Here is a 19230-nt window from a genome sequence, read left to right as displayed (position 1 = left end):
TCCACGCCACACTTTGCTTTTTCCGCTGGGCCAACATTTACGTGAAAGCCTCGCGAATATTTTATTGTCGCGCGAGATTGTTTCACAAATTTCTGGAGGAAAACAAAAATGATTATACTTTTAATTGGCAGTAAGCATTTGGCGTTATAAAATCTGACAAATATTTTACTTACTTGTATTAATTGACCAACTGATCGGCATAACATTTTCACTAATATTTCTTAGATATGAATATTTCTTTTTACAACTGTCATGACTGACAAGAATCCTTCAGCTTTTGCATAACTCATTTGTCAATAAATGTCAGCTAATAAAAAATAAAAAAACAAGTGAAAAAAGACGTTTAAAATTGCGTTTACTCTCTGCGTTGACAAATTTATTTTTGTAAATATTCTTATGTACAATGCAACGAAGAGAGTAAAAGATTTGTATAAGCATCGCAATTTATTGCACTTGCAAAAATACAGTTTGGGACATACATGATTTATTTTAATCGCGTACGATTAGTTCGAAATTGTGGTCTTTCGAGTTAGACGTCGGGTCAGCTTTGTCAATCGCTTATCGTAACGTTGCTCTTTGATACAAGTCACCAGAGAGCCAACGTTTCTAAAGAACCACTCTTGTTAGAATTGTTATAAGTAATTTTTAATTATTACGGCTTGTAAATCTATTTTTTTCTTTCGCAAGGCTTTCAGCACTGAAAGAATAATTTTTCTCACCCTCCGCGGAATTAAAAAATTAAAATCTTTAATGAAATATGTAAAAATCGACAGTATCCCGAACTCTGTATATTTTTCAAATATTTTATACTTTGTTAACTTTTAGCGCGTTTATAAATAATATTCTTATTGCGTTAGAGAATAAATATGAGGAGCCATTTTGCAAAGTCCACCTGTGCATTTCTAGTTCCACACATTTAATTAAATATTCACTTACAACTAATTTCTCTTTCGCGCATTGTCGGCACTTTGCATTTTGTTATCGTTAACGACGTTAATTGAGCGAATGCTGACGCTTGCATTAGCACGACTCAGTTAATCACTAGCAATTTCTTATTTTACAAAAACTTTGTTGTACAATATTAAACGCAAGGATCACGCGAAGACTAGGCGAATTAAGCGAGCTAAAGTAAAAATAAACGCTTCCAAATTCGGGAGACATTACCTTAATACCTAGATCGCTTAGCGAAGTATAAAACTAAATTTAATGTAAAAAAATACGAAAGATCCAACCGCAGCATTTTTTTTATCTGAATAATGACCTGCACTTTTTAATTCGCTGGAATTAAATCAAACAATATAACAATTTAATCAATCGTCACCATTTACACTTCTTTTTACGAGATTAATGCACATTGATTTCTATTAATTTTTCCACTGTCGACACGAAATGTATCTGCATGATTATCTTTATTTGTACAAAAAGCTTATCAAAAAGTCGTACCTATGATTTTGTAAAAAGTCTTTACGATCGCTCGGTGACTCTCGGTGTACATCGTGTATTTGTGACCAAAAAAAAATACTTATCAAACAAATCGCTCAAATATGGCGAGCAAATCTATGCGTTGTCTACAAAGCGAACTTAAGTAGACTTAAAAAAAATTATTTTCCCCGGTCGTATAAAAACGCACTTTCGTAAAAGTCGCTGTCGAAACTCTGAGATATGTAAAAGATATCTGAATTGTACGAGGCAGTAAATTCATTGCCTAAAATTCGGAGAACTACTTTAAAATCGATCTCCGCGCTCACAAAATGCATTCAAAATTACAGATCAGAATACATTTCCACTCGAAAAATATCGGTACTCTCAATCTCGAGATCTTCTCGAAGTAAAAAGTTGTACACTGTCCCATCCAGACAATATCTTGTAGTATTCTTCTCTTCGACTCGTTCTTTTCTTTTCAAATGTCAAAATGTAGAATAAGCAGCACGTGGAGAACGGCGTTCACAACGCGAGCCTCCGGACACCGCACTCGCAGCAGAACTTGGCAGATTCCGGGAATCGTTGGCCGCACTCGTGACAGAACTTGGACATCTTGCACTTGGCTGCCGTTGGCGACGATCCGTTCCCGGACACGTCCTCGTCGAGACGGTCAATCGCATCGTTAGCGCTGCGTCCATGGTGCGAATATTTGCGATTTAAACTGGGAAGGCACAAATCGAGCTGAACTCAAAGCGCGCGCGAGTACGCAACGCAGATGGAAATGAACAATGATTAAACTCTATTAAATTAATGTAAAATTTCATTTTCTAATAAAAAATTAAAAATATATTTTGATAGATTTAATTTCGGTAATTCGATAATGATTTTAGAATTTATTTTTAACTATTTATCAATGAAAGCGAAGATGTGAACGATGTAACAATTTGAAGAACAAACCTGCTGTAAGCTGAGTCGTTGCTAAGCTTGCCGTGATCCTGTGGTTTGTAGCTCTCGGGCGAGGACAATTCTTCGTCGCTGATCAAACTGCCGTTTCGCCGCCTGTCACCTCCGGGGCTGAACAGGTCAAAGGACTCGTTATTGAAAAAGGATTTTAGGCCAGGAAATGCGTCCTCCTCGAAGGATGACATCAGGTCGTCGAACATTGAGTTCGATCGCTTGACGTCCAGCTCCGAAGAGGAGACGATCGAGTTCAGGCTAAGGTTACTGCCGGACAAGGACGAGTAATTATTATTTTTTTTATTAAGATTCTGATCCGACGACCTGCGTGTCTCGGCGATCCTGGACCCGCGAGTCCTTCTCGCATCGCCCAAAGTCTTCCTGTCGAGGCCCGAGTAAACTTTGGACGCGGACGAGGCCCGGATCGAGTCGGACCGATTGATCAGAGGTCTCGGTGGGTCTTTGTCAAAGATTTTATGAGACTTGTCGGCGCTAACGGCGACGCCACGACGCTCGTCGACACCCAGCGCCTTCGATTTATCGATTATGACTCGTCTGCCCAGCTCTCTGACTGGTTTCGGAGTTGCAGAGTCTGTCGTGTCTCTGGTCGCGAGATCGGGCCTCAGAAAGACTTCGCGCGAGATCGAGTTGGTCTCCGTGGAATCGCTCGAGAAGTTGGACACAAGGTCGTCGAACTCGGTGGGTGGCGCTATGAGGGACGATCTTTTGTCAGCGGAAGGATATTTAACAAAGGCGGAGGAGTGCGAGAGAGGATACAGAGTGTCACGGGTCTGTTGCAGTTTCGGACTCCCCGTTACAGACTGATCGCTCGTATCCGACAGCAGCTCGTTCATCTGCTGCTCAGCCCTCAGAAAGGGATCGTAATCCTTGCACGCGCCGCTGGAATTGAAATGTCGTTAGTAGTTTGCGAGCTTTAACATTTTGTCACGAACTTTCTTGCATACTTTAATGATACAAATATGAGAAATAAAATATAACGAACGAAACGTGATGCAATATACGTAACGAAGTACATCCTGCTTGTGTTTTACTTCAGACGAACAGTGGACGTGTCAATCAATTTTGCAGACAAACATTTGCGCATGAAAGCTCGAACGTGCAACATTATCTAATCTGGGTGAATAAATTATTTAAAAAAAAAAAGTTTAAAATTAATCTTCGATAAATTCTATGTTCTATAGTGCTCTGAGCTGAAGCGTGGATTAAAAAAAATATATCTATTGTGCTTTTCTCTTTCCCTTCGATTCTGCATTCTGGAACTTACGTTCTAGCTTTAAGCACGAGACTAAAATCCGGCCTTCTGCGTACGTAATTGCACCAGGCAGGACGTATCGCCAGATCAATTTTCCTATAATATCGTTGACACATTAACTACTTAACCGTCGTGCATGAATACACAAAAGGTGTGGCAAGAGAAACTAAAAAAAAAATCTTTTAATGCCGCACAACTTTTTTTTTACCAACTTCAATGTGCACAAACCTACAACTTGCACAAATTACTAATAAGATTATAAAATTGCAATTAGATTATTATACTCTGCTATACATAAATTTACGATACATTATCTAACAAACTACAGTGTTAATAACTACAATATTAATAATCCTCAAAAATAAAATTAGAATAATTTTGATAACAGTATTTTTTTATCCCGTCAGTAATTAAAAAATGCTTCTAAAGAACTTCATTCTTTTTCTTTCTCTTCATGAACGACACTAAATAGATTTATGTTCTACAGCTGATTTATTTTAATTACTTTCTATAAGTAATACATTTTTTTATACTTTAAAAAAAAAATATTCTTGTTATAAAAAAGATCTTACCCATTTATACGATCAGCAAGACGTGACTTCATAGGCCCAGGTGAAGTGGGAGAGTCCTTGAGTTGTCCAGGTCGTCTTCTGTAAAAGTAATTAATAGATTTAATTAAAAAATCATAGAATTTAAATAAATTTAAATAAAAATAAGCGATCTGTCATAAAAAATAATTTCTAAATAGCTCAAGAAGTTTCATTATTTTTTAAATAATAAAGAATATATGCTTGTTACACTAAAATTAAAAAGTCTGACTTACGTAATGGCAGGCTTCTGTTTTACAGGACTCTCTCGATTGGAATTAAAGATTAAGGTGCTCTCCTTCGATTTAAAGAGCGCCGGGGACGATACTGAGGTCTTTGCAGCCTGATTCGCCGCCGAACCCGGGCTGTACTTTTCGCGATTGATGGCTCGCCGATTCTTGAAGGCTGGTGCTCTGTACCTCATGCGAGCTTCTAGGCGCTCTTTCGCCAGGTTGGTCGCAGGACTCATCGGCACTTTGGTCACCCTGTCCTTGCACCAGGCCACATGACGGTCATAAGCTTTGATGCCAAACTGCCGACTGCACGTCGGGCAGGTACCTTTCTCGTTGGCGCGTGTTGGAGCACCTGACGAAATCAACGAATCACATTGCTTGCGCGTGTCCATCTAAAACGAAAAAAATTATAATAAAATGTAGAAAATTTATGTACAAATAAAATATATAGAGATAAAAAATATTCTGTACAATTAAGTAAATTAAAAAAAAATCGTAAAAGGACTCACGACTTCGCCGCGCGCCTCTCGAATGGTTCGTAGGAAGTCGTCGTGAATTTTCTTCCAGGAAGACCTGATCCGCACGTCCTGATGCCGACGCACCTCCTGTTTCGGCAGGAACTCAGCCAGCTCAGTACCCTGGATCCTCTGCTTCGCCGAGTCGAAGGGCTTGCGCTTCTTGGCGGCGGCGCGTTCGCATATCCTTGCGTGCTTCTCCAAGGACTGCGGCATAAAGGTCCGCGCGCAGATCGCGCACGGCAGCAAAATCGGCGGCGGCGCATCTGCATCCATTTACACGGTCCAGCAATTAGTCGGCTTTCTAGCAATTTCAACCTCGCGCGACTGAGGGGTGCATTTTATTAATTTCTTTTTTTTTTGGCTCCTTTCAAACAACGCAAAACTTCAATTGCAATCGCCGGCCGCGTCTGAGCCAAAATCGCAATTTTTAATTTGAAACCTGTGTATTCCAGTCGCGACGTAAAACGTGACACTCGCCTTTCGTCAAATTAATAAACTACACTCTCATTTTCTTTCTTGAATATCTGGTATACACGGTGCAGTGCGGCATCGATCCCCGGCGATCTAATACGGAGATCCGATCTGACTCACCTCGCGGTAATTGCTATTCGGTCTGACAAAGGCCACGAATCCGCGGATAATCGATATTTTCGCTGACAGAGCGTCGAGAGATTGCCAAATACGACGATAAGTGTACGTCACGTAACGAAAATCTAGAAGCAAAGTCGCGCGAGTGCGAAACGCACGCTTATCACCGCAATCTATCCCAAGTCAATCAAATATAAATACAAATTTTTTTTAAAAAGCTTGACAATTCAATTTACAAATTTATTTTACTATTCCTATATTTGTTGCGTACGTTCATTTATCTTTCCAGTCATTTTGTCGATAAAATCATCCTCTCCTTTTCTCACGCAGAAGAAAAGGAAAGGAAAAGCACACGAGACCTCGGAAACGTTGCGTGGCGATGCAAGACGCCGCGATTGGAAGTACAGAAAAATCTAAATTGCAAATTGCACTTTCTTCGATCGCGGAGAGGTATTGCGCAACGGCTAGCCAGTGTTCTCTTCTTGCGAGATCACTTCGAGAGTGCCCCAGTTTATTACGAGCCGCTCGTATTCGAGATAACGCCAGCATTCAATAAACCGTACGTTTTTAAAAGGCGAATCCTACATTTTCTTTTCCATGGAAATTTCATCGAGACGAGACTGATCGAGGGTATTTTTAATACCGCGTCACCGTTTTAAGGAAAGCGACGAATTCTTCCGGTGCGTGCGCGAAGCAAACAGATTTTCTTACAAGTAAATATAAATTTTCTACGTGAGAGGGTCTTATTTACTTTCATTGGACTTCCACGTTTTCATATTAAATAACAAGAGAAGATCTTATCATTTTTTATGAAAAGAAAAATTTCTACGAATATTTTCTGCTTCTCTTAAGTCGGTTGAACTAAGCGGCACTCTTGCACAATGAAAAAGAAATTAAAATTAATTCGAAATTAAGATTGCTAATTAAGAATTGTCAACTTCTCCGGGATTGACGTGGAAATACGTTTCTTTTTTTTATCTTTTTATTTTTTGTCTATCTTTTAATCGCGCACTCGTTAATCCCGCGCGATTTTCGTACGAGCGAGGCTTATCTCAAGGGAGGAGACTCTCGCTTTCGGGTCCAGGGCGATGGCTGCGCGGTCGAATCTCAGGTGCGCGTATCGCACCTGCGACGCAGAGACTCTCGCGGGACCATGCCGAGATCGCCAACGAGGACGACGAGAGAAGGCCAGGGGGCTCGCCCCCGCGGGACTCGGCTCTCTCTTGCCTCTCGGGCGCGAGCAAGCTTCCTTTTTTAGGCGTCATCCGCGAGGCTGCAGCCGCGAGAGTCGCGCGTGTCCCCCATCCGTCAGAGGCGCGAATCGAGAGTATCCTTCCGTCCTCGGACCTTTTCTTCTCCCAGTTTTCTCTCTCTCTCGTTTCCCGAGCGGGAGGAGGGACCGTTTCGTCGCCCCTTGCCGAGCTCCTCTCCACATTTTTCTTAATTAATTTTCTCGCGGATTCGAACTGTCCGATCACGGATCGAGGGCGCGAGAAGTTTCATCATCGCCTTCAATGCCGATGCGAAACGAAACAGTCGCGTCTCTCAGCTAAGTGTGTGGCGAGAATGCAGTCGTCATCGTATGCACGATCTTGCGACAAGAGTCTGAAAAGCCAATGCGATAAAAACGTCGGAAGTCACAATAATTTGTTGAATAAAAATTAAAAAAAAAATATGTATATAATTATTTTGACAAGCGATAAATAAAAGTTTCAAAAAATGTAATATAATGAAATTCTCACGTGTTAATTTATACTTTACTGCCAAGATTTTTTTCTTTTCTATTTTTCCACTCAATCTCCGGGACAAAAGATCTTGAAAGATTCTTCACACGAGAGGCTGTAACAGTGCTATTTAATGATCTCATTGAGTCAAAGTCGCCCACAGCTTCTGCTTATACTTCTCTTCTAGAACCACACGCATTGGAAAAAAAAACTGGTTTTCTTTTTCTACGTCAGAGCTATTACGTTTCTCTGTCGTTCGTCTCTCGTCTAAGGTCAACAAGAGTCTTAATGGAATCGCCAAGTCGGTGTAAATTAATCAGTATGCACGGCGGAGGCGAGATACCGCGATTCGTTATACCTGCTTTTAGACACGCGAGTGGCAGAAAAATAAATGTAATACTACATTATTTTTCATTAATTACTGGCATTTGCGACGAAATAAGAATTGTCCAAGCTTTGGTATCAACAGAGAGCGACTTCTGTGAGACGGAGAACCGAGACTAGATGAGCGCAAAGTACAATCCCGACGGTTTAACAATTGAAAAAACAATCGTTACGTTCAACAAAAAAAAAAAACTGCATTGTAACTGTCGTAAAAATCGTGAATTTAATTAACATGCGCTTCTAGATTCAGCGAGAATGAAGAGAATATGTTAGATTTACGATTCGCAGCAGTTGCAAGGTAATTTTTGTTGCCGGACGTAGCTAGGGCGAGCGATACTGGGGCGAAGGGCTCACCTTCTTCAAGAAACAGCTGGGCTCGTACCTCGCGCACTGACGATGGTGGGCCCTTATCGAACAAGAGCCCGTCGTGAAACGGGGCCTCGTCGTAGAACGGGCCTCCGTCCGCGAGTCTCTTCGGGACGCAACACAGCATCTGGCCGCGAGCACATCCGGACACCAACTGAGAGAGGAGGCCCCGAGACTCCCAAGAGGAGGCCGGGCCGGCTCTCGTAAGAGCGGCTGCTCTTACAACTGCTGTAACCGCTAGTATCTTCGCGACGGAAGTTTATTTTCGGCCCAGACTCGCCGTCTCACAAAGTGGCCCTCGTTTCTCCTCTTCGCCGGTTTTTTTCTTTAGAGTCTTTAGGCCACTTCGGCCCCCGACGTGGGTAAACGGCGGGGAAAGAGACCGTAGGAGAAATATTTCATGGTCCCCATTCGCTTTTCTCACGTCGTTACTTTTCTCCGTAGCTACATCGGTAACCATAACAAATTAATTTACCTCATATCCGGGGCGGAATGGCAAATTAAATTATAACCTAAAAGAAAAAAAAGAAAAATAATAGAATCTGCTAATCATATTTTAATTTGTTTTCTTTCTTTTTTTTTCGGAGATAACACTTATCGGCTATGAGAACAAACTTGAAAGAACCTGGACAATCGATAGCGTAACAATACGTGATGAGCTGTTAAGCGCACAAAAGGTTATCTGCCAAGTGTATCTTTCTCGCGTTGGATCCAAGCACTCACGAAATCTGTGGCGGAACTTCTATCTGTTACGAAATAGGGGTCAACAGCTTCCTCTGCGGTTTTCTCGTAACCGTGCACCGGTGGCCGCCGACCCTATAATTAGAATGGACGCGAACCGCGCGGGAGCGGGACGGTCGAAGAAGACCGGAAGGGGGCCGCGATGGTTAGCGACATTGACGACGTGAAGAGATGCAAGGAAAGGAAAATCGGCGCGGAAACCCTCTCACGATTTGCCGTTCGCTCGGCATAAAGAAATTTGCACCCGCGACAATGCAAGCTCGCACCTACTTACCCTCGGCTTCAGCCATGTTCGTCGTTAAGAGTAACACTGGTCGTTATGGAAACGGCGCTACCTTGGAGACAGAAATCAGCCCTTTCTCTGGCCATTTTTTTACATTGCACTTCTATATTTTATATATTTTTATGCCGTGGTAAAATGTTACAAGATTTAGTTCGTTACTTCATTACGTTATTTATATTTTATAATTATATTTAATTTTATGTATTTTTGTAATATTGTATAAATGTTACGGCAGTCTTTATTAATTTGGGAGGTATTTTCTTTTTATTATTTTGTCAATTTTAGACTTCGAAATAGTTTCCTCTTTTAAAGCTTCGCGGACTCGCGCGACAGCTGACTTTCCTCCGCGATAAGTGCTGTTTGTTCTACGCTATATAGAGCCAAGTTCATGTTCAAGCAAGTATCGCGTCAGTTGGCGTCGAGTTCGATTCGAGGTACGCGATATATCTCATGTTCTAACCTAAAATTTTTCGCTTAAAAACTTGGGGGGGAATAAGACAGCGAAAGAAAATGATAACTATCTCCAAGTTCCAGATCAAAAATGGTCTCGCTTTTCTCCAGGTACTTAATCTTACAATCATGCGCTCAATTTCCCAAAAAAAACTACATTGTTATGTAATGTGCACATACATGATACACTTTGCATATGTATGCGTATCGTGGCATTATCTCATATGTATTTTCTTGAATCCGATAGGCTTGTGGGAACAAAGAACGAGTTGCGGGAAGATTTTAAACTGCGCACGGCAATCCGACTTTTTATCAGTTATTTTTATAATATCGATAATTAATAATTACATTTTTTTTTAATTATTAATTATCTAACGTTGCAGGGAAAATATATGGCAAGGGCACTGTCTGCTGAGAAAAAGTATGTGGAGACGACCGAAAAAAATGGGGTAAAAATATAATTTACTTTCCTTCTTTTCTTTTTTTTTTAATTGTATTTTTAATTAAAATTAAAAACTTGGAACAGTTATTTGACTTTACCAGCCGCAAAATTAACTATCAAATTATTTTCAGGTGAGAAACATTCGTTTGAGCGACTCACCTTCTCGCAATTCTTTATCGCTAGAAATGCTGAAGACTCTGGTGAAAGAAATTAAAAGGGACGAAGACAATAAGGAGCTCCGATCGATCGTGCTGACGTCCGAGCCGGGAAAAGTATTCTCCGCCGGACACAACCTGAAGGAACTGGTTCGTGGTCAACTTCGTTGTTACACCGAGAGAAAAATTTAATCCCCACGATATTATCAATGACAATTGTATTATTTTAATGGTTGAGTCAACTATATATTTATTCGTTAGAAATATCATCATGAAATTATAACTGAGGCCGAAGGGAGTTATACTTTTCTCTCAGCATCAGCTTGCATCGTTTAGACGGCTGCAAATGCGAAGCTGCACAGAGACGTGTTCGAGATCTGCTCAGAGTTGATGTCTGCTATCAGTCAAAGTCCAGTGCCGGTGATTGCAGCGGTGGATGGTTTGGCAGCTGCAGCTGGGTGCCAATTGGTCGCAGCCTGCGATATCGCGGTGTGCACGGAAAGAAGCTCGTTCTCCACTCCGGGGTGAGAAGCTCGCCCTTTACTATCACCTCCACCTCGTCACTTAATTATTGTCTTACTTATTTTATTATCTATTAGTAATTTTGTTAATTTAAAAATTTATTTTATTATTTAATTTAATATTATTTAATTATGTAACCCGTATCGATTTGCGCCGGAATGATGTTAAGTACCGTTTTCTAAATATATTTCGTTGCAGAGCGAATCTTGGGATATTTTGCTCGACGCCAGGTATACCGTTGGTGCGTAATGTGCTAAGGAAGAGCGCAATGTACATGCTTTTTACCGGCTTTCCGATTTCCAGCAGAGAGGCTTATGAATGCGGCCTCGTGAGCAAAGTCGTGGCGAACGACAAGCTCGGTGAGTTCTCAAATAATCAAAAAGTCATTAACAAAAAAAAATTAAAATAAAAAATTAAAGTGCAGAACAGTCACAAATAATTTAAAATAAACTTTGTCGCAATTTGCAATTTCAGACGAAGAAGTTCGCCGCATTACAGACTCGATTAACGTGAAGAGCCGCGCGGTCGTACATATCGGTAAAATATTCCTGCATAAACAAATGGGTCTTGACGTAGCCACGGCATATGTTCACGGCACCGAAACAATGGTGAACAATTTAAAAATGAGAGACGCACAAGAGGGAATAAACAGCTTCTTGGCGAAGAGAAAGCCGAATTGGTCGCACGAGGATAACTAATTACATTGGTGCAACATTTTTTTACATGCGAAATGTATTTTTACGATTAATAATTAGAATAATATCTAGCTGTTTATAATTTTGTTAAAAAAATTATTGTAAAAATATGATTGATAAATATATATTTTTTTAAACGGCGACGTTTATATTTCAATTTACTAATTATAATGAAAATTAGAAACGTTTAACTTACACGAGAGATAAATGATTCAATGTAATGTAGTAGAAACAAATAACATCGTTATCAATTGAAAAAATTAAAATTATTTTTAAAAATCTGCGAAATGAGCAAAATGTATAAGATAATTCCAAAAGAGATAAGTGCAGCACGTACGTATTTTTTCTTTTATCTATTGACGTTAAACAATTTCCTTAACTATAGTTTATAAACTTTAGTTAAAAGAAAAGGAATAAATTTTTAATTCTAAATTGTTTTGTTCTAAAAAAAAAATTTTTTTTTTTCCCGAAAAATATAAAAATTACAAATTTAATTTACTGTTTAAAATAATAATTATGAGACTAAGTAACCGAAAGAATATGTCTCGAATTATGGAGAAAAAAGTATTTAACCATTTTTCCTATTATTCGCAATGTGATAACACATTCAACGTCGTTGCATTAATGATCTGTCCTACTTACGATAACCGTCGAAGAAATTGTTAGAGAAATTACATCCATCGAATAAAAAAACGCGCGACAAATATTCGCTGCAAAGTTTAAAAAGTGCGAGTTATTGTTTCTAGCTTCTTTATAATAAAATTTTCCGTCGCAATAACATCTTGCCCTCTCTCGCAAGAAATCTTCGTTTGTGGTCTTTATGTCAGGACGAGTATAGAACATTCCGATGGCGCAATCGAATCCCTTATCACTTCGTGTTTAAATATAGCGAAAATTTCGGCAAATATATTTTTCTCCGCGAATATATGACGTCTGAATATTGTATCTCGCGAACGGCTCGCAAACAATTCTTAACTTCCGATTAGCTCTTCCTTATCACACGAAACGCGAACTGATTTCACGCTAGATCCAACGGTATCAGGATTATTTAAACGTGCATTAAGTGTCATTTTTTTCTTTTACGATATTATTCGATCATGTAGGTACGTATGACGCAACGATGCGCCGTATCGTCACGTTTATCGTGTCTCATCGTTGGAGTCGGGCTGTGACACTGGGTTCTCGTTCGCTGAAAGCGATAAGGTCTACAGTAGTCCGCGGTGGTCTTGTTAGAAGGTCGTCGATACGCAGCTCTTATTGCCGCGGATAAGAAAAAGGAGCGCGTCTCTCCGCCCGTTTCAATCCAGCTATCTTCCTCGGTATTTCTCCAACCGAGCTTATAAATAATTCTGGGAGCCGGCAATCGCTTCGAGTTCTGCAACAGACTCCGAAGAATCTCAAGTCGAGACAAACGGGCTCACGCGACTAGCTTGTGATTGCGAAAAACCAGCTAAGGTGAAAGTGCATCAGACGCAAGGACAAGGCCTTCTGTCGGTTGATGAATCTTACCAAAGCCACCATCGCTGGCGGCTGCCTGAGGTTCAAGGCTTCTCAGAAGCCCAGAATTCGAAGGGTGAAACGAAACGAAAAGAAAGAAAGTACGGCGGGCCTGGCGACGCAAATACGGTTCACGAGGAAACAAATAACGGAGCTGCTTTTCGAAAGTTGTGCTGGTCAGTTTAATTTAAAAAAATAAAAAAGTACTTACCATTAAAATGATGATCTGCGTCGTCTCACGAATTTAAAATAGAACGAGATGCTCCTCCAATTCCGAGTACTAAAAAAAAAAAAAGACAAATAATGAGCATAAAATTCTTTAAAGTGATTTAAATTAGATCGCCGTACATTTAATAAAACGCAGAAAAATTAATTGTAAATGTCCGCAGAGTGTCTATGACTTATTCATGTGCTAAACGGAATCGTGTTTTGGCGAAAGTATTGGTGATTATCGCACGAGCGAAGATCAAAGCGCGACACGACAGGCATGATAGTGGAACATAAATAACCATATTCTATGCGGGAAGTTCATAACCCTTGCACATGCATATACACACGTATATTAATCACACTGTTATTGTATTGATTCGTCACATGACTAAGTCCGAGATATTACTCATTTGTGAAACACTTTATTAACAGTTATTAAATTAAGTTACTTCTGTTTAATTAAATTAAAATAAGTCCTTTTTAATTTTATCGAAGCATATTATTCCATTTCATGAATAAACGCATCTGATGGACATGAATATTCAATCAAAATTTAAATCGTGAATAATTTAATTAAACAATTATTAAAATAAAAATTATTACAACAAACTGATTGCTGAAAAACGCACGAAAGTCTAATATAATAAAAATTTAGAATTTTAATTACCTAATCTTTTCATAGCAAGTTATTTACGAGTATATTTTTTTTGTAGACTGTGCAAAAATGGCTAGTATTCCACAAGGAGCTTTTGCAGTGTGGAAAGTTCGTCATAATGAACATGCTGATTCCATGTCTGTAATGAAGAAAAAAGAGAAAATTGAGGACAAAAAGGAGAATACATTTAATCCAAGATTGCCGCTACAAGGTGAGACCTTTCATTCTATCGTATTATTTTGTTCTATCGTATTATATTTATCGTATTATAAATTGACAAATACACTTTTGGATTTTACAAACCTTGTTATCATGTGCAGGTTGGGAGCTGACACCTCTCAAGTACAATAGCAAGCTAATGAACAGCATCTGGGGGCTGTACAATCGTTATTCCGTGCACAACTTTAAGAAGAACACCGATGCCAAGGAAGGGGCCCACGATGGGGTGGTAGCGGCGATCTGGAGGATTTTGGGGGACCAGCCTCAAGCCGCCAAAGCCGTCGTCTCCACCTCCGTGGAAGCTCCCCGTATTTTGAAAACCAAGCTGTAAAGATTAAATTAGGGACCAAATTCTGCTGTAGAAATGATTTATAAATACGACGCGGTCCCGTGAAAGCTACTCAAAGCTGGCAATCGAGAATGACAGCAGGTTATACGCATAATTCTATAAAATGACAACAAATGAGATAATATATATGTATGTAGAGTAATGAATTTATAAAATAAAATACATAAACCAAACGAGATGTCACATATGTATCATCCGATTAGAATTGAGTTGAGATATACCTACCAAAAAACGAAAGATGTAAATCGATATCGATTGCCTGTTATCGCCACTTCAATTTACCTGATTTACCGTTGATAGCGGTGGCGGCTCGCGACGGTTTTCTCAGGGCTAAAAAAAAAAATTATATTATTTTATTTTATTGGCCCGTATAGGCCAATCACTAGCAAGCGCCGTTCCCGCCAACTTAGAGCAACCATTACAAAAAAGGCGTGGTCTTGAAATTAGCGGGAAACGGAACGCTCTCCGTACCAATTTATTCCTTTTATACTCCTAATGCTTTCCGAAAGTTTTCGGATCATTTCGAATTCTCTATGCCGTGAAATCCCGAGATTGGCAGATTTATTATCTTGTTTCTTTTTAATCTGGCGGTCATTTATATGATCGCATGATTAAATTACCATTTTCTTTTTAATATAACTGAAAATTAAATATTACTTATGCAATTGTTAATGTACTTTTTTATTTAATTGTTAGATAAAATTAAAAATATAAAGAGGCAAAAGACAATAAATTAATATACGTATAATGATTTTTTCTTCTGCAAGTCATTGAAATAAAAGTTATGACAGAGAAAAAACTTTTATTGCAAAAACTTTTTATATAAATTGCATAGACACGAGCACACATCTTACCTGTTTTTCTTTTATTCTATAATGTAATTATTTTATTCAAAAATCTAAAGAATATCTTAGTTTTTATTTGCCTATATAAGAAAGAGAATAATTTATTTTACACCTCACAAGAGTAGAACACAAATTTATTTCTAGGATTATGCTATATTCCATATAATCTCAAGATTTATCTTATATTTAAGATTTATCGCGATCAAGCGTAAACATTTACAAAAAAAGAGTACAATTTATAACTCACATTATTTAATGGCCTGCTATATCTTCTAATTTCCTTACCGATATAAATTATAAATTATGCAATATTCACTTGACTACACTAATTCCATTTCAACCACTCGTTTATAGTTCACATATAAGTGCTCCAATTATATAATTGGCAAAATTACATGCAAGCTCGCCGCACCATTAAATTTTTAATTAATATGTGCAAAGAAATAATGCAAGTACATAATGTTGAAACATCAAAAAGTTTACGCATTAACAAAATTAAAAAAAAATAAAATACGATTCTAAAAGAAGTTGTGTGTGTTAAATGTTGTGTGCGTGCAAAATTTCTATTAAAAGAATTTGCAATAAAACCTTTGTTTTTATTTTTAAATCTAAGAAATATCTTATACATATTAGTGACGGAAAAAAAATGAGTTATATGAACTTAAACGTACGAATAAGTTAAGTATAATCTACATAATACAATTTCGTAAAGTTTAAGTGTAGCTATTGGTTTTATTTGTAGTGCCATAATTAATAGAATGATGGATTGATGTCAACCAATTTATCTCCACGGGATGAAGAGGAAAAGGGATGGCAGGGAGATGAATTTTATTGTATATTATTATATTTCCGATTTACGTTTGCTTTTTTTTTTTTTTTTTTTTTTGAATTAATCTGCACGTAAATAAGTACAGTGCGTAAAACTATGCCTACTAGTACAAGGATTGCGCGTTGGAGGAACGTGGTCGTTTAATCTTTTCCAAATTCTTGATCACAAGATCATGCAGCGAACAATAACGATTGCGTACTTCGCACATAACGAGCCACAGGCTTACATACTCCTTTTCGTCTAGTTCTTGAATCGCTCTTCTGTAATCGATGATGTGTGGATACTTGGCAACTTTACTAACGATCTTTCCTCTAGAGATGAAATATCTGTAGAAAAAACAAGTATAGGTAAAGAACTTATTGTCGGAGTTCGTTTATCCAACATTAGTATAAAAATATTGAATGCTATTGTCTGTACATTTATATAGATAAATATATAGATATTTATATTATTTATTACCTAGAAATTTGATCAAAGAATGCAGCAGCTTCACTTTCAACTGATTGAATTTCGGATAATGTATCTTCTTGAATAGAAACACCAAAATTGTTTCCGTCCTCGATTTTTGGGATTAAAAAAGATATCCACATTTTCAGCTAGAAAATTTCAAGTAATAATTTTTATAAGTTATATTTAACAAGTAATAAAAATAATATACTTTTAAAAAGTAACAGGGTCTAAATATTCTTGCACAGAATTAAAAATAAAATTCATTTCCTATTCTTTATAATTAACATGTAAAAATGTGCGATCTATTTTGTATATAGATTTTATTATAAATAACACTTACTAAATTGGAATCCTCCAAAAGTTGTCTAATGTATGGCTTAACTATGTAAATCAAATCACACAACTTTTTATTGCATGGTACAGGACCACTTGGAAGTACCATAACTTTGGTTCCACTAGTTTCTTCTGCATTATTGTCCAATTTAAGTTTCTTTGTGGCAGGGATATCTTCGGAATGATTAAGAATTATAGGATCTGGAATGGGTACATTCAAATCTTGATGTACATCAGATAACTTTCGATTGCAAAATCCAGGCGTATCCAACAATTCATTTAATTTAACTATTTTCTCTGGAAATCCCTTTACCAACAATTCTTCTGCCTAAATAAATATATATTATAATCTGTTATTTCACATGAAATACATCGAAAAATACAAATTAATATAAAATTAGACTTATTAATTAAAAGGAGAAAGAAGTAAACTTGTACCTTGGTTATAAGAGAATCCTTATATTCCTGAACCTGCAAAATAAACTCAAAAAATATAATACTCTGATAAGATAATTGTGCATATATTTAATCCTAATTTAATTCATGCATTATTAATATTATTATTATATTCTATAGCTACCCCATTTTTTGTGTAACCACTTGGTAATATATTACTCGATTCATTTTTCGAATTATTTAAATTAGTAGAAAATGTGGAAAACATTTATACAGAAATTAAACAACAATTAAACAGTAGAGGTATCAAATAGGAATTTAGAAACTTTTTGGCAAGGAATATCTATAAAATTCGATTTAAATTAACTGTGATTTTACATGACTTGATACAATTTTAATTGGTTATGACAGATTGTTCAATTGTTTTTCACATATAAAAAAATTTTAGTATATAACATTAACATACACAAGTATCTACATAAAAAAATAAGCTTTTACGTTTTGTTTTCTAGATCAGTACTTATATATCAGAGACAGAATTAATTTATAATTTGTATACATTTATAAATATAAAAAATAAAGCTCACTGAACATTTTTATAAATTATACATAGCTTTTCACCGTAATTTACAAAAAAAAATTAATTTAAAAACATATAACTGAAATTAATGTGGCTTACAGCATTTCTTCTCTTTTGTAGTAATGCCTAAAAAAAAAGAAAAAAAAAAGTATGAAGAGTCCGCCAATGTAAGAAGCGCAATCAGCTAGTGCGAGTCAGAAATGACCTTCGCCATTACCAAATCGTTTGCGCTTATCGCTACGTCTTTAACAATTATTATTCATACCCCGAGATTCACGCTCAATGAGACGCCGGCGAATTTTATTTCGCGCGAGACACGCGAGCGGACGAGGCAAAGCAGACGTTCGAAGCATACGCGAGAGGAGGTTAAAGCCGTACGCTTCCCACGGGTCCCTTTTTTTTCTCACGCTAGTCGACGCTCGAGAATTTCGCGGGGCGAGATAAAATCGTGAGGGATCCGGGGAAAGGGCTGGGTCCCTTTGCGGCAACGTGAATTTTCGACATAATTAGTAAGTGCGAGGCGTCGCGGGTGACGGACGCGACGCGGTTTCGTCACCCGCTCTCGCTCGTAAATACCGGTGGCTTAACCTAAACGCAACGTCGCCCTCGCCGTTAACTACCCAGCCCGGTCGCCCGTTTTCCCGTCCACTACAGTCCGCGATACGGCGATCGACGACGTTACGGTGGTTTACCTTTTCCGTAGTAGCATCCTCCATTATACCTTACAAAGGAAAAAAGCTCTCTAAACCTAAGCACTGTATGTTCCTTTGTTAAAACGTGCAACTTTAAACAGGAAGTCGCTGCCGTCTCGCTCCTCCGCGTTACTACGTAATCAAATGAGGATCTCGCCCTCGCGACGGGGACATGCGTCCTTGCCCGCACTTCCGCCGCTCACCTTCTTCCGCAATCTGAAATCAACGGAAAAATGCGACTTTTTTCTTTACAAAGGATGGGAAAAGTAAAAGGGACGAAGGATAATGAAATGCTACGGTCGCGCTGTGGGTGGTAGATCTTGCGCATGATCGCAAAAGTACGATCGATTTTTTGAATGTGAATCGCGCGAAAAATACGTCGTATTGATCGTAAGAGAATGATTTTGAAGAAAAATCTTTGCTATATAGAAAACAAATCTTTACGGATTTAACATTCACACTTTTAACAATTCGGAAATTAGATTTTGATCTCAGCATTTTTGTTTTAAAATGCATAATAGACACATCGACATAATGAATCTCTTTACAAAATGCTTAATTGTATGCACACAAAAGGCGAATAAGTACTTAGTGACTAATCGGTCCATTGTTTTTTTTTTCTTTTATATTTGCCGCTTTTCAGTATTACCATGACATTTTTTATTTCTGTCCTTGATTATTTGCGAAAAATAATTTCAAAGACGCGGGATTAGCTGGGCCTGTTGATTAGATCTCAAGCAAATCGATTATCTCGTGTTTATCATTCTTTAAACAATTCCTACAATTAATAAAAGCGATCCTATATGAACGTATCGGTAAATGAGCACTTGTTCGC

The 19230-nt window shown here is 37.9% G+C and overlaps 4 protein-coding genes and 1 long non-coding RNA gene across 14 annotated transcripts; 2 read left to right on the top strand and 3 right to left on the bottom strand.

The window, feature by feature from the left end:
• Positions 1–425: 425 nt before the first annotated feature.
• Positions 426–8542, bottom strand: LOC139108509 (serine-rich adhesin for platelets). Of its 4 annotated transcripts, XM_070666885.1 has the most exons (8): positions 8041–8163; positions 7321–7485; positions 4982–7183; positions 4476–4864; positions 4225–4302; positions 3665–3748; positions 2380–3279; positions 426–2143 (listed from the first exon to the last, which is right to left on the bottom strand). In XM_070666885.1, the coding sequence occupies exons 3-8, from the start codon at positions 5261–5263 to the stop codon at positions 1945–1947; spliced, it is 1932 nt and encodes a 643-aa protein (XP_070522986.1). In that variant the 5' UTR covers positions 5264–7183; positions 7321–7485; positions 8041–8163; the 3' UTR covers positions 426–1944. The 4 variants fall into 4 exon arrangements, with proteins under 4 accessions (XP_070522986.1, XP_070522984.1, XP_070522983.1 ...); XM_070666883.1 differs by lacking the exon at positions 7321–7485 and having other exon boundaries at positions 426–2110; positions 4982–5253; positions 8041–8542; XM_070666882.1 differs by lacking the exon at positions 7321–7485 and having other exon boundaries at positions 4982–5253; positions 8041–8541.
• A 633-nt stretch (positions 8543–9175) lies between these two features.
• Positions 9176–11481, top strand: LOC139108514 (enoyl-CoA hydratase domain-containing protein 3, mitochondrial). Of its 5 annotated transcripts, XM_070666893.1 has the most exons (7): positions 9186–9637; positions 9774–9841; positions 9910–9975; positions 10100–10273; positions 10460–10647; positions 10844–11004; positions 11120–11481. In XM_070666893.1, exons 3-7 carry the CDS (start codon positions 9919–9921, stop codon positions 11341–11343), a joined length of 804 nt encoding a protein of 267 aa, XP_070522994.1. In that variant the 5' UTR covers positions 9186–9637; positions 9774–9841; positions 9910–9918; the 3' UTR covers positions 11344–11481. The 5 variants fall into 5 exon arrangements, with proteins under 5 accessions (XP_070522992.1, XP_070522993.1, XP_070522996.1 ...); XM_070666891.1 differs by having other exon boundaries at positions 9176–9841; XM_070666892.1 differs by lacking the exon at positions 9774–9841 and having other exon boundaries at positions 9182–9637.
• A 1154-nt stretch (positions 11482–12635) lies between these two features.
• Positions 12636–14129, bottom strand: LOC139108521 (uncharacterized). The gene is made up of 4 exons (XR_011546678.1): positions 14006–14129; positions 13715–13841; positions 13049–13117; positions 12636–12715 (listed from the first exon to the last, which is right to left on the bottom strand). It is a non-coding gene; the product is annotated as an uncharacterized lncRNA (long non-coding RNA).
• Positions 12690–14252, top strand: LOC139108519 (uncharacterized). The gene is made up of 3 exons (XM_070666904.1): positions 12690–13013; positions 13761–13913; positions 14023–14252. Exons 1-3 carry the CDS (start codon positions 12839–12841, stop codon positions 14250–14252), a joined length of 558 nt encoding a protein of 185 aa, XP_070523005.1. The 5' UTR covers positions 12690–12838.
• A 1722-nt stretch (positions 14253–15974) lies between these two features.
• Reg (proteasome regulator gamma) lies at positions 15975–18532 on the bottom strand. Of its 3 annotated transcripts, XM_070666896.1 has the most exons (6): positions 18396–18532; positions 17803–17829; positions 17166–17198; positions 16735–17055; positions 16404–16540; positions 15975–16270 (listed from the first exon to the last, which is right to left on the bottom strand). In XM_070666896.1, the coding sequence occupies exons 1-6, from the start codon at positions 18417–18419 to the stop codon at positions 16048–16050; spliced, it is 765 nt and encodes a 254-aa protein (XP_070522997.1). In that variant the 5' UTR covers positions 18420–18532; the 3' UTR covers positions 15975–16047. The 3 variants fall into 3 exon arrangements, with proteins under 3 accessions (XP_070522997.1, XP_070522998.1, XP_070522999.1); XM_070666897.1 differs by lacking the exon at positions 17803–17829 and having other exon boundaries at positions 18396–18526; XM_070666898.1 differs by lacking the exons at positions 17803–17829; positions 18396–18532 and adding an exon at positions 17308–17755.
• Between the last annotated feature and the right edge of the window lie 698 nt (positions 18533–19230).

The sequence above is a fragment of the Cardiocondyla obscurior genome, linkage group LG15 (genome assembly GCF_019399895.1).
Source record: "Cardiocondyla obscurior isolate alpha-2009 linkage group LG15, Cobs3.1, whole genome shotgun sequence".
NCBI lineage: Eukaryota > Metazoa > Arthropoda > Insecta > Hymenoptera > Formicidae > Cardiocondyla > Cardiocondyla obscurior.
The sequence above is the reverse complement of the archived record's forward strand: the minus strand, read 5'-3'. Positions and strand labels throughout refer to the sequence as shown.